This window comes from Lacerta agilis, chromosome 14 (genome assembly GCF_009819535.1).
Source record: "Lacerta agilis isolate rLacAgi1 chromosome 14, rLacAgi1.pri, whole genome shotgun sequence".
NCBI classification, from domain to species: domain Eukaryota; kingdom Metazoa; phylum Chordata; class Lepidosauria; order Squamata; family Lacertidae; genus Lacerta; species Lacerta agilis.
In genome coordinates, this window is record NC_046325.1 from 11,420,392 (window position 1) to 11,435,632 (window position 15,241).

Genomic DNA, 15,241 nt, shown 5'->3' on the forward strand with positions numbered 1-15,241 from the left:
GTGCTATTTTTTTTAAAAGAGGTGTCAGAACTCTGCATGAACTCCTGTTTTGTTCTCTTAAAATGGCAATGGCAGCCACCTGAGAGGTGCCAGAACTGAGTTTCGGTGAGTTCTGGATGGAACAAAAGCTCAGCCTCTTCTTTCACTTGTGTTAGTATCCTGCCAACTTACCACCAAATCTAGGACATCAGCAACCAACCTACAAGGCCTTTATGTGTCCCTCCCAGCCCAAGTCATTGCTGGTTGCAATTATGTGTACGAGCGGTGAGCAATTTGCGTGTTCCTGACGGACCTGTGACTGCCGATACACGCATCATTTTTGGCCCTGAAAGGTTGTGGAACAAAAGCAGAACAGGCTTATGTTAGACCACTGATTCATGTAATGACCTGGACCACATACTCCAAACAATGAGAATTGCTGGTACTCCATCTGACCAGTACACATTTATTATTTCACCCCAACAAACGTTTGCAAATGCAACAACACAGAAGCATTTATCCAGGCTCTGACTACAGAGATGCAAGCAACCTGAAAATTCAAACCGGCAACAGCAAGAATGCTTTGAAGTCAACTGGCAAAGGGGTGGAAAACAACCCCCCAAAAAGTTTCCCATTCTCCCCCCCCCTCCTTGTGCCTTTCTCCAGCTTTATCTTTTGTTTCTTCTCTTTCTATTATTATTTGCATTTTGAACATATTGCAAAGTAGCAGATATCATTATTGGACTAAAAACCAGTGAAATCCAGCCAAACCCAAAGTGGAATCTGAAATAACTACATTTTGGGTGTTTGGCATATTTCTTTCCCTTTAAATTATCTGGTAATTTATTTCACTCTTTCCCTTTCTTTAAATATGGCCATGGAAATTGCCTATCTCTGCTGCTAAGGGCAGATTGTTATAATGTATTCCTAAATGTTATATTTAATGAATATAAGCCTTCCCCCCAACTTAAAGTGGTGTCTTGAGTCTTGTTTGTGTGATGGCAAAACATTTTTACCCAAATGAACTGTCACATTTACAGTTTTAAAGAAAGCAAGGGGAAAGAAAAAAATAGGGCAGGTCCTTCATAAACCTTTTAGTACTCTGTGCTTATGTTTTGTGACTGTTTCTATGTTCAGTTTTTAAAGGATTTCTACAGACCTTTCCTATGAAATCTCCACTGGAATGATGCAGGGATGTACATTAACACAGCTCATGCAGAAAAATAAGATTGGATTAGACAGGGTAAAATTGTTCATCTGTAGTGCGCAAAAGTTGTGAGAAACAACTCTGCTGCTGAAAAGTCATGGGAAAGAGCATGAGGTCAGAATAGTACATTGCCGAGGCCTAAGAATGACAAATGCAGACTTCACAGTGAGCAAAGGAAATGATACAGTGGATGTGGCATAGCTGAATATGGGAGATTGAGGAGGTTTCTGGGTGCATCTCTTCAGGGATACATACAAATCCCTGAACGAAATATTATAGACAGTGACACAGATCTTTTGTGGGAATATGTCTTATAGGTGCCTTTGCACCTGTTTATTTATGTTTATTTATGTTTACTTTGTGAAATCCTTCCGCCCTTGGAAGGGTAAAAAGGATCCGACAGGCAACTCGCTGCATGGATCCTTCTGTGGTTAAAAAAGGCATTCTAGCTTTAAATAAGGTAACGGTCGTTAGTCTGTTTCCCGCTTAAACTTAGCACAGTAACAGGATTGTAATTGGTTGATATGCTTGTTATGACGTTGTTTGACCCTGCAATAAATAGCTGCCACTCCCTGTCGTGGTGTGGAGAAAGCGCAAGGCAAGCCGAGTAAGATCATTGTTGCGTGAAAAGCATAGAGAGAAAGAGAAACTGAAACCAACCACGCAGGGTAGCTGAAGGCTTCTTCACCAGACTGCAGTCTCCTTTGTATTTATTTCATTTCGTTTTAAAGCCTTTTATTTGGCCGTCTAGTTTTTGGCCATAGTTTAGTTTATTTTTTCTTTTTCTCCAGAACCCTTGGAACTCACAGACGCTCGCAGAAAACTTCAGAGGCAACCAACTTTCCAAACTCACAAGCTAAACCTTCAGATCGTAGCCAGCAGACCCTTTTCACGGCGCAGTGGGAGCGGGAACTCCAGCATTACTGGCCGTCCCATCTGCTGGCTACCCCCACAACCTTTGATTTCGTTAGTTTTTTCTTCTTATTAGGAGTTCCCTACTGTTCAGCTCAGGCCTCAGCAAAATAATGTAACATTTTGGGTAAAAGATGCAACCCAACAACCCAGCACTGGAGGCTAAGATAGAGAAGATCTCCACAGCCACCATGTATTTACCCTTTGTGCTCATGTAGGAAGGCACAAAGGATAACCAAACACTGCAAAAGACCAACATGCTGAAAGTGATGAACTTGGCTTCGTTGAAACTGTCAGGTAATTTCCGGGCAAGGAAAGCCACAGTGAAACTGACAATAGCTAGGAAGCCCATGTAGCCCAAGACACAGTAAAAGAAAGTCACAGTCCCCTCATTGCACTCCAGTACAATTTCTTCAACCACTGACTTCATGTCAGCATTAGGGAATGGAGGAGAGATCACCAGCCAGAGAGTGCAGATGAGTGCTTGGATAAGAGAGCAGGAGAGGACAATAGAGTTTGCCAGTCCTTTCCCCACCCACTTCCTCATCCTGGATCCTGGTTTTGTGGCCATGAAAGCCAGAACCACAGTGATGGTTTTTGCCAGCACACAAGAAACAGCCACTGAGAAGATGATACCAAAAGCAGTTTGTCGGAGGAGACACGTCACCTTGTCAGGATATCCAATGAACAGTAATGCGGAAAGGAAGCAAAGCAAGAGGGAGATGAGCAGAGCGTAGGTGAGGTCCCGGTTGTTGGCTTTCACAACGGGAGTGTCCCTGTGCTTCACAAATATTTGTAGTACCAATGCTGTAATGAAAGCAAAGGAAAGAGCAGAACAGGCTAAGCTGAGGCCCAGAGGTTCTTCAAAGGACAAGAAAGTTGTATGCTTGGGAATACATATATTCCTATTTTTGTTCGGATACTTTTCATCTTCACATTCATAGCAGTCATTCATGTCTGAGAAAGAAAAACATGGTTCTTAATCCCAAAACTATGACCAACATGTGACTACTCTTCCTCTATTTTATTTCATTTCAACATTTGGAGCAGTTTTTTTAACAATAAAATAAAATAAAGTATGATCTTGTGAATACATAATTAAATTTTTTAAAAAATGGTCCAAGGCTTACACCTGTTTACCAAGCATCACATTCGCCTCAGCCTGCTTGATCTTTATTATATCTTATCTTTTTTTAAAACATACTTTATTTAGAATTCCACAATCACAAAAACAACAACACAAAAAAGAATAACCATCAGATTTCTTCATTACAGTTGACCCACTTACCAATACTTAAGTACTAATATAATATATACTTCATTTTTAGTTTATCCAGCTTTTATATTTTACTTTTGTCAACTCGATTCTTTTTTTTTTTTTTTTGGTAGGTCTAACATAAAAAGTACAATAAAACGAGAGAAAGAACTCAGAGAAAATAAAGAGAGAGAAGAAAAGAAACAAAAATAAAATAAAAAAAGAAAAAAAGAAAAAACATAATACAGAATAAACACAATTGACTTCCAATTATACTTGTTGCGTCGTTATTTCTAGCATTTTTCCACACATGGATCCACATCATTGTATTGTCTTCTTTGTTTCCATCCAATTATAGAAATAGAATCATAGAATCATAGAATCATAGAGTTGGAAGAGACCACAAGGGCCATCCAGTCCAACCCCCTGCCAAGCAGGAAACACCATCAAAGCATTCCTGACAGATGGCTGTCAAGCCTCCGCTTAAAGACCTCCAAAGAAGGAGACTCCACCACACTCCTTGGCAGCAAATTCCACTGTCCAGCAGCTCTTACTGTCAGGAAGTTCTTCCTAATGTTTAGGTGGAATCTTCTTTCTTGTAGTTTGAATCCATTGCCCCGTGTCCGCTTCTCTGGAGCAGCAGAAAACAACCTTTCACCCTCCTCTATATGACATCCTTTTATATATTTGAACATGGCTATCATATCACCCCTTAACCTTCTCTTTTCCAGGCTAAACATACCCAGCTCCCTGGGTAATAATAATATTGTTATTCTTACCTTACAAGAGTCATTCTATGTCTACCAGGAGATGTTTAATATTGTTATGCTGTTCTAGATATTCTTTGAAGACTTTCTATTATTTTTGTATCTTTTGATTGGGGTAGCCTCTAACTCTCCCTGTCATCATAGCCATATGTAAGTATTCTGTCAATAGGACCTGCCATTCATTTATAGTAGGAATTTTCTCACTCTTCCAACTTCTTGCAATTAGAATTCTGGTTAAATTTTCTGGTTTGTTCTTGAATGAAAAGTTGAATAGTATTTTTAATTCATTACAGATCTTATCCCAACATTCTTTAATGGCTGTGCACTCCAACCACATATGTACTGGTATGTAAGATACTATTCCATCCTTACACCTCCAGCACTTTGATGATCTGTTTTTATATATCTTTGCGAGTTTTGCCGGGGTGTGACACCACCTGTATTGCATCTTCATGATGTTTCCCCTCAAATTGTAGCACACCGCAAACTTGATATCCTCCTTCCACAACCTCTCCCACTGATCCATATAGATATTATATCTTAGATCTTGAGCCCATTTCACCATGGCTCCTTTCAGCGTTTCTTCTTTGCCCTCCCATTCTAGGAGCAGGTTGTAAACTCTTGAAATATATATTCCTCTAAATTGTATTAACTTTTTCAAATCTTGGTGTTTCCTTTGCTAGACCTTCCTTTTTTTATCTAATTTTAGTCTTTCATTTATCTGAAAATATTGTAGCAAGCCTGTTAAATGTTTACTAAATTCTTCAAATTCTTTTAGTTTGACATTTTATTATATCATATCAAGGAGATATAATGGCATATTTCCAGGTCTTATAGAAACCTCCTGGCTCATCTGAAAATCCACTTTATACTAATCCTGTTCAACGTGGTGGATCTTGCTATAGGATTCTCCCTTAATAACAATTGAAATCCACAATCACAAATTATCACACACACACACACACACACACACACACTCTTTCATTATGTCTCTCTTCAGCAAGATTTCTCAATGTTTCCTGAACTATCAAAGGAATATTGGTGAATGCATGATTTCACGTGCATGTTCTCGATTAAAGGCAACAGGCTTTAAATATATACAGTAAATTTCTTACCCTCCTGGTCTGAAATCTTCCCTTCTGGACATGAGATGCAATCATAGCAGCAAAATGCTTCCCCCTCCTTCACTTTCCTGTAAAAACCAGGGTGACAGCTCTCAGAACATACAGAGTCAGGCTTTGTCTAATACACAAATGAAAGAGAGAGATGTATAAAAAAAGTGGACTCAAAGTTCAGCTCTTCATTAAAAGGAATTTGCAAAAGCACAACATTCATTTCAGCAATTCACTTAATATGTTGTTTCAATTCCATTTTGACTCATTTCCTGACATTTCCCATTGACTCAATGTACAAACTCCAATAAATAGTTGCTTTTTGCAGTTACTGTTGTGGATAGTAATATTTTTAATATCCTGTATAGTCAGGATTAGGTATGCACACCTCTTTCTGCCAGAGTGACATTAAGAGGTTGTGGTGGTGTCCCTTAATGCAAATAAAACCTGCTATTCTAAAACCTTGAAGCATGGTGTGATAGACGAAGGACCCTTCCTTTCATCTTACCACTTTATCTGCTCACTTATTAAAAGAACTAACAGGGCTTTCTTAGGTAAAACTAAACTCCCACTTAAAAGCACTTTAAAGATGAAAATTTATTTGCTTAAGATGGTAATGGTTGCATTAATGTTTCTTTGTGTACAAGCTTAGTTTCAACAGTAATATCTTTGTTAATCATATAATATATAACCTTACAACTACCTAACCTAAACCTACTCTCAAAGACCTTCTTTTCAACCACCCCACACTCCCTCTCCCAAGCACCCTCTCAACTGACAAAACGGCTGCCCATTCTCGTTTAAACATTCAGCTGCCCCGCCCCTCATGAAATGTTCAGTCAGTTCAATCTGGAGTCTGCGTTGAATCTTGATGGGCCGGGTTGAAAAGGATAGAACAAACAGTGCAAAAGTGTCACACACGGCATGTTTCATCTGCCTTGTGAGGTCATAGAAAGTGCTGAACATTGACATATGGATCCTTTTTTAAAACTGAAATATTTATATCTGGCAGCCATAGATAGGTTTCTTTCTAATTTTGGTGAAAACCACTGATGCATTTTATTTAGGCTTGTCAAGAATGACACACTTTCAAACACCAGAGTGGTTAAAACATGATTAATATTTCACTTTTTAAATAATTTTTATTTATGAATTTTGAAAAAAGAAAAATTGAACAACATGATTAATGTTTTCTTGCCCATTAAAGCATATGGGAACTAGAAGAAACTTCTTATTTATCTTAATACAATTCTATTTCTAAAAATATTTTGTTTAAAGTTTAGCCTGTGTGGTTTGATCCAATGTGTTTTTTGTGCAATCGGTATTATAGCATCCTATATCCTTGCCTTGTGCCTTTTTGCAGAGCTGCAATAGAGAGCCACTGCTCTATATCCAGCAGGTGATGTCAGCTAACTTTCCACTGAGCTATTCATTTGTGGGTTTAATATCCTCATTGAAAGTGGAGCATTCAGATGCTCTGGGGAATGATTCTTAGTGACTGTCAGGGTGTACCAAGGACTTCCTTGTTGATGACATTGTACAGAATATTTTAAACACCAAAGACCTTACTTTGTTCTTTAGATCTGTCTAGGAATATAACAACCAGAGGTTACAGAGATGAGGCTTTTGTTATGGGGCTTATGTAAAAATTGATGTCATTTCATGTTTCTCCCTTGTCAAAGTATTCTCATAAATTTGGGATATAGGCACAAATGTGTGGCAGCCCAAGTATTCCAGATACTATCTAGGTTGGCCCACTGAGTGTAATTTCAATTTACATTGTTATATGCCACACCAGTCTCCAAGTAGTGAGAGAATCCTGAGTGGTTTACCCAGGAGTTTGATATTCTTTTAATGATGGTCAGAGACCACAGAGTCTTGAGTATATATGACCTTATTTAAACATTTACTGTAAACATATGGCTATATTTAAAATAGTTCAGCAAGCTTCCCTTTCTGTGTTCTCCCCTCACTGATCCCAGGACTGGAAGGGGAACCAGGGTTTCATCCAGACTGATATTCCAAACTTATAACAATATATTCAATACCGTTAAATCTATTTAGAATTCACTACTTCAAGTTATCAATTTATTTACCGGTATTCACCTTCAGTGAAACAAGAACCAGTATAGAGGCTGTGCATTCAGCTTATAACATTAATTCATAGCTTATGCGACCTTTGATCCATTTTTTTAAAAGGCTGAACACAGTACAATGAAAATATGTTTGTATGTTATGTTAAACTGTCCACATTCACAAATGGCTGATGGTTGCAACCTACCTGGTTAAACCAATAGTGCCATTTTATGGCTCCCACATTGATGGTCAACACTTGCTGTGGAGGAGCCAGAGAATCCACCCCGCCTACCTTCACTCTGTGAAAGGATTGGTTGGAGGAAACTATCCAATTGGTAATATCAAATCCAGCTAGTATCTCCCCATTCTGGTCGAAGGAAATCTTATCCCCAGCACTGTTGTTAAATGAGATACCCCTCAGAAAATGATGGAGCTTGGTAGAAAGAGTAAGTATAGAAAAGGCTTAAATTCAGCAAAGGATGATCGTGATGTTCACTTTCATGGCAGGTTTCCAAATATAAACCTTGCAGGAAGCAGTGTGTGTGTGTGTGTGTGTGTGTGTGTGTGTGTATGATTTAATCCAAGCCTTTGTAACATTTTGAATTTCATTTTACATTACAGATTTCTAAGATCTGCAGCAGCAAATCCATACACACACATAAAAAAATTATTAACAGCAAGTGGTTCCTCTGTTTATTTTGTTTTCCAGCTTAGGTATATCACTTTGCCCTCTATAGACTCTATATGCTATGCAATGTGATGTATTATTCCTTTTATATGCCAACTGCAGAGGTAAATGGGGAATCAGCCCCATGCTGATCTAAGAGGTTGGTTTAAATAGTTGAAAGAACAGGTTGAGGAAGGAATGGTGATAAAGGCAAAGTCTAGAAGTTGGCTATATCATGCTTGGATGGAATTCATTTCTTTTGGTAATATCAGTATTTCTACTTTAAATTCCAACAGTTTAAAAGAAAATTAAAAATTAAAAAATCCTTCTAGTAGCACCTTAGAGACCAACTAAGTTTTTTCTTGGTATGAGCTTTTGTGTGCATGCACACTTAGTTGGTCTCTAAGGTGCTACTGTAAGGATTTTTTAATTTTTAATTTTGTTTTGACTATGGCAGACCAACACGGCTACCTACCTGTAGTTTAAAAGAAGACTTTTAAAAGGTTTAAAATTAGAAGTAAAATAGGTAAAGGTAAAGGTACCCCCGACCATTAGATCCAGTCACGGACGACTCTAGGGTTGCGGGGCTCATCTCGCATTAGGATTAAATTAAGTTAAAAGGTTTAAAATTGGAAGGAAAATTCAAGGAGATTAAAATACGTCAACACTCCTGTGCCTTGCCTAGACAAAAATATTTTAAGCAGGTGCCTAAATGACTACAGTGAAGGTGTCTGTCTGATTTCAATACGCAGGGAAGTCTAGTAGGCTGAATTTGAAGCTAGAAAAGCAAGTGGAGACGTTCCCATTTGGCTCTATGGGCATTTCAAGAGAGATAAAGCAACTATCTCATGGCCAAAGGGCTGTGAATAGAGGAAGTGGTTTTGGGGGTACCAGCAGAAGATTTCAAGAGCATTGCTGCACCCACATTGGTGGCCTCTGCTGGGGATGCTTTGGAAAAATAACACTTAACCTAACAGAAAGACAGAAAAGGAAAACAGAATATGTTTTGAACTTCTTTCACTAAGGGTGTTTAGCCCATTACCTGCCATAGCGGTTGATTCTGAAACTTCATTCCTCCACTGATCATTACTGGTCTGTGTTTGACTCGGGATGTAGACATGGCATGTAAAGCATGGGCCACAGCATAGACAGCATTGTAGATGTTGTAGCTGTGGCTGGTCATGCTCATTTCAAAGAAAGTACCAGGAAGTTTCTCCAGCTTCTCTTGCCCGGTGCAAATATCCCCATTCACACGGCCAGCAAATTGGTTTGGAAATACACAGCCAAATGCCTGTTGCCAGAAGTCCAAAATGAAGCCATCTCCTTTTGGGCTGGAAGGGGTTTTGCTCTGGACAAATTGACGAAATCCTGGAGGATCATTTGAGTGAGTTGTGAATGAGAGAACCCCATGGAGTATTTCTGTATCCCAAGTCCGTTGAATGACAAAAGAAGTGAGCTCCACCTGGGCTGTCATAATCCACACTTTACCTTTTGGCGTATTTGAACTTTGTTCCAGTTCTGATAGGTAAGGCAACCATCTAAACAATGCCAGAGCATATGATACTCCATACAACAGCACTACATTGGCTTTGCTATCATTTATTCTGTCATGTATTTTTGCCCCCAGTTTAATCATATCATTAAATTCAGTAACATAAGTAAATTTGTGACTTCTTTCTATGAAGGCGGTACAGATGCCACTCTGAGAAAAAAGGGGAACCACAGTTTGCACAAATCTTTCTGCATTCTCATCATAGAATGTTAGGATCCCAATCCATATCCACCTGAAATGCAGAAGCAAAGACAGGATCGCTTTATACTGGTGGGCTTCCTTGGGCACCATCTGGTAGAAGGAAAGGCCTGGAATTTTATCATTCATCACTGGAGCAGGGCCATATATGAGCTAAACATAGTTGTGGTAGGAGGAGAAAGAGACAGAAGCAACAATAATAAATCAGACTTGTGTATTTTGAGAACCATTGGGGTAATTATCAATTGGACTTTCCAATCCTTGCCATTTGGACTGCCCATGATATTTCTGCTTTGCCAAGCAACTTTCACCTGCCAATCAGCTGTTATCATATATCAGGCATTGGGTAGGCCTGAAGGGACATCTGAAGCAATAACCTATGTGCTAACAATACTTTATTTCTTAGCTTGGATCTACCATTAGAAGGGCCCTTATGATTATTTGAAATGTGCACATTTATTAATCCAAATCTATCTGGATGTTCCCATAAATTGATAGAAAGATATATATCTCACCTGTGGAACCTTATAGATATCCAAGATTGTTGCCACATGGAGGGATGTTTGGGAGTCCAGTCCCCCAATGATGGCTACCAAGTTTTTCTTGATGTCACAGAGGTAGTTGGGGACAAATGTTTCCAGTGTGGATATGAGCAACATTGTGGCATGAGAGGTCCATTTGGCATTGAAATAGCTGTCATAGATGCGGAAGCCTAAAGTGACATTGGGTAAGAGTTGAGGGTTTTCGTTGACCTCCTTCACTGCAAATTGCAAGGCCAGGATGTGCTGGTAATTCTTTAGCACTACACTAAAAAGGCAATTTCATTTTTTATCAGAAGGCATGTAACACTTTGTAAATTTATCACAAGTCAATTCTTCATCATCCTCATCAGTATTATTTATTACTGTTTTCATTTAATTATTACTATTTTATTTTTTTTTGCATGTGAGGAAACTCCTGAACCGTTATCACTGCAATTGATTCTCCTCCTTGCCTACAAGTTTGAAAAGCAATGAAGGGGGAAATTCTATGGGAGGGGAGCACAGACTTTAAAATGTCCCTGATAAACATTTTAATAATGCCTTCATAATCTGTGTAGAAATCCTGTACCTATTTCATTCTCTTGGGGTCCTGAAACAATACTGACGCAGGTATTTCCACAACAGTATTACACGTCTTCATATGATACCTGAATGTTTAAAGTGGCAACATTTCCTTCAACCTAGAGGAGACCCTCCTGACCACATTTATCCCACATCACATCCCTTTCAACAGAAACAGTAGTTCTGACTCAAGGAGAAGGGTGGAGAACTGTGGCCCTCCAGATGTTGCTGTCCAACAATTTCCATTATTATTGATGCAACTGATGGAGTCCAACAACCAGTGCAGGGCCACTGTTTTGCCACACTTCCTCTAAAACTGCTCACTCCAGTGTCCAAAGACGGAATCAAAATGCAGAAATGAAATTATCCAGTTCTTACCTTAGCTCTTCAAGCAATGTTGGTAGGGGTTTTTCGGTGAAGGCTATTGAAACGGAGAGGATGATGCTGTGAGAGGCTATGCCACCAAGGATGAGGTCTCCTTCCCGATGATATTGATGAAGTGGAATGTATGGATCATGGACATGACATTTAACAATGGGAGATTTGCATATTGCATGTGGAAGTAGAGTCAGCAGCAAGAACAACAATGCCACCATCTTTGGTACAATTTTTCCATATATACTAGGATTCCTCTAGCACTGTTACAGCTTTTGAGGCTGAAGTAGTCTAACTTCTTGGCCTTTTAGTCTGTTGATAGGTCTGAAATCCTGACTATGAAAACTGGGGGGGAAATAGAGATGGTGTTGGTGGACTCTTGCTGGTTTCTGATTCCCACATCTAGCTGTAAATGCTGCAGCTTATATATATATATATATATGTAGGTATATATCAGCTTTCTCCAACCTTGTATCCCTCAGATGTTTTGGGCTATGGTTCACCACATTCAAAGCTGGCTACAGGTGATGGGGTTGTGATCCAGAATAGTCCAAAGGCACCAGTTTTTTAAAGGCTAAATTATAGTACCTTTCACCGACTTTTTCATTTGTTTTGATAGTGTACTGTGCAAGTCCAGGAGGTGATTTGACAAGTAGGAACATTAATTATAGTTCTTTTGATAATTAATGGGAAGGTAGTCACTTGTGTGTCTTTCTTTAAAAAACATTTCCTTTACCGGTAAACTGCATGAGATTTTGATTTACAATGATAAACAATAAGAAAAAAACTCACTGAAAAAAACAACCGTTTGGTCTCAACAGAGGCATGAAAATGAACATGTTTGATCATAGCAGTAGCCTCTTGAAAAGAAGAAAAGTATGGAGAGTGGGAGCCTTCCACTACTTACATTGCATTGAAAGTTCACATGAATGAACAACAATTGCATTAGTTGGTCTCAATGTCTTGCCAACGGACGGGAGAAAAGCACTAGCTTTTCTGCTGGAGAAACTAAAATGAGGCATGGGTAATGTCTCTGCCAACACGGAAACACATTTCTAATTTGTTGGCAGGGCTTAATATTAACTCTTGTTATTTTGCATTTCCCTTTCCTTGTCTCATTTTGTCAGTCCCTTCCTTGCTGAGATGTAGAAAGTTGTGCCAGAAATAGGTTATTATATTTCCCCTTCGCTTTCTTTGTGCTTTACAAATGGGAATATAATTTAAGGGCAGACATACTTATTCTTGTACTCCACCCCAATCTTTAAGTGGTGTGAGATTCCCGGGGTTCAAGCCCTCACTCAGGCTTTGTGTTCCCTTTTGGAATGGGGCACAGCAGAGACTGTGGTGTTTTTAGAATATATGGTTTATCTGCACACACGCACACGCACACACACAAAATCTAAGCCTATGATGGTGGGGTTCACAGCATTAACACCCCTAAAGGGTCTCATTTTTCTCTTAGTGTAGCCTTGGTTTAAGAAAGACATCAAACATTGCTCTCTGACTCTTTCTCCAGCTTGCTGATTTATTTCTAGGTTGCGTCACTGCAAACTAAACCCAGGCTTTGTCCTTCCAACCTATTGAGGGAGGGGCCCCAACCATTTCCTGTCTCACATAGAGCCAGTGTGGTGTAGTGGTTAAGAGCAGTAGACTCGTAATCTGGTGAACTGGGTTCGCGTCTCCGCACCTCCACATGCAGCTGCTGGGTGACCTTGGGCTAGTCACATTTTCTCTGAAGTCTCTCAGCCCCACTCACCTCACAGAGTGTTTGTTGTGGGGGAGGAAGGGAAAGGGGAATGTTAGCCGCTTGGAGACTCCTTCAGGTAGTGAAAAGCGGGATATCAAATCCAAACTCTTCTTCTTCTTTTCATTTGTTCTCCTAATGGCCCATCACCCTGGCAATCACCTCAACACAGGAAAGTAGCCTGGCTTTTATTTTAACACTTGCTCGATTCTGGGGTTAGAAGGATCCGACTCACTTGAGGTGTCTCATTTGGTTCTCCAGATCTTTCTCTGTTTCTCATTGATAACTTCGTGCTCAATTCCTTGTCATGCTGTTCCAGCTTGATCAGCAAATTTGATCAGCGAGTTTGGTCTTCTACGATGGACCCCCCCCCCCATTCCTCATCTCTACAATGTGATAATGTGATGGATGGACACAAATTCCCGTGTTTACACTGAAGAAAAGAAATACTCTTGTGCATTTTTCAAGACCTCCTTCTAATTAATAGATCCCTATCATTCAGTTCTGGTCTCAACAAAATAATGTAGTCCAAATGTACCAATATGGAAAGGGGAGGGAAATTCTGGCTATTGTATTTTCCATAAGTGCAGGAAGTGTTGGGAGATGCATGTACACATAATCTACCCCTGAACCTCAAAAAACATGCACATATGAGAGGTGGATCTGTTTTGTGAGTCAGACACGTGCTGCCTTGAAAATGTGCCTAAACAGTTCTAAACCCGGAATTTCACAACACAGACAATTTCAAAAGCAAACTTTTATTACGGTTGGGTGCGGGGAAATGAGGTTTCAGCTACTATGTTATAAACAATGCAATGCAATACTTTCATGTGTGCATTTTAATTCTTCTATTCGAATTCATTCCTCCTCCTTAATCTCAGTAAGAACCACTTCTCGGGAACCCCACGGGATCATTAGGAGGGGCCCCTCTTCCTGCCCATTGCTACCAAGGATGCAGCCCCGTGCTCCTTCTCAGTGCTATATTTTTAAGAAACTCAACATAAATGCCTCCCTTGATCTCTTCTAATAGCAATGGCACCCATGTGAGAGGTGCCAGAACTGAGTTTTGGTGAGTTCTGGCTGAAGAAAAGCCCAGCCCAGCCTCTTCTGTCACTGTTGTAAATTGGTATTGTTCTCTTTTGTGGTAAGCTGGTATCCTCCCAACATACCACCAAGCCTAGGACATCAGCAACCAACCCAAGAGGCCTTTATTACTGCATGCCGGTCTAAGTCATTGCCGGTTGCAATAATGTGTACAGGCGGCGACCATTTTGCATGCACCTGATGGACGCGTGACTGCTGATGCATGTGTCATTTTGGACCCAGGAGGGAGTGGAACAGGGGTAGAACAGGCTTATGTGAGACCACTGATTCGTGTAATGACCACACAAATGGAGAGTTGCTGGGCTGTATGCATTTTTTTTTTTTTATTTCACAGCTAAAAAATGAAGATGCTGCATCTTCTTCCACCAACAACTGAGAGCAGAAGGTATTAATCATGCCGGGTGCTTCTATCAAAAACACAATTTTGAAATTCCCCAAAACACAAAAGCATTCATCCAGGCTCTGATTACCAAGTTGACGATTCAAACAAGCAACGCTAAGAATGTTTTGAAGCCAGCTGGCATGGGGGGTGGGTGGGTTGGAAACAACCCCAAAAAGCTTCCCATTCTCCCTTCCTTCCTCATGAAATTATCCAGCTACATCTTTTGTTTTTCTATTTCTATTTCTTTTGGTGGGTTTTATGTGCAGTTTTTAAAGTATTTCCGCAAATTTATCCTAAAAATCTCCACTGGAAAGCGGCAGGATATAGATTAACATAGCCACATGTAAAAAAATTAAGATTGGATTAGACAAGTTGTGGGAAAGAACATCAGGGCACAATAGTACAGTGCCGAGGCCTAAGAAAAACAAACGCAGAGTTCGCAGTGAGCAGAGGACAATATACAGTAGATCTGGACTTGCTGAATATGGGGGACTCAGTGTGTTGAAACAGTACAAGTAGTCGATATTGGCAGGGAACAGAAATACTCAGTGGGCATCTGCACAGCCTACCTGATCTGGGGGTGCAATCTGGGGCCCTGGATTGGGCTGTGCAAGGGAAACAACTGCCCTGCCTTGCACCCATCCTCCGAGCAATTTGGGGGCAAGGCTAATATTTAATTGGTGTTTTAAAAATTCGGGTTAAATCCTATAGGGTGGTATCCTGAAAAGGATTCTGGGTGCTTCTTTTCAGAGATACATACAAATTGTTTTACTAGATATTATAACCAGTGACAGAGATTTTGATTTCT

The 15,241-nt window shown here is 39.9% G+C and overlaps 1 protein-coding gene across 1 annotated transcript; it reads right to left on the reverse strand.

The window, feature by feature from the left end:
* Positions 1-2,153: 2,153 nt before the first annotated feature.
* LOC117057431 (vomeronasal type-2 receptor 26-like) lies at positions 2,154-11,424 on the reverse strand. The gene is made up of 6 exons (XM_033168275.1): positions 11,207-11,424; positions 10,241-10,532; positions 9,018-9,677; positions 7,514-7,741; positions 5,236-5,362; positions 2,154-3,055 (listed from the first exon to the last, which is right to left on the reverse strand). The coding sequence occupies exons 1-6, from the start codon at positions 11,422-11,424 to the stop codon at positions 2,154-2,156; spliced, it is 2,427 nt and encodes an 808-aa protein (XP_033024166.1).
* Between the last annotated feature and the right edge of the window lie 3,817 nt (positions 11,425-15,241).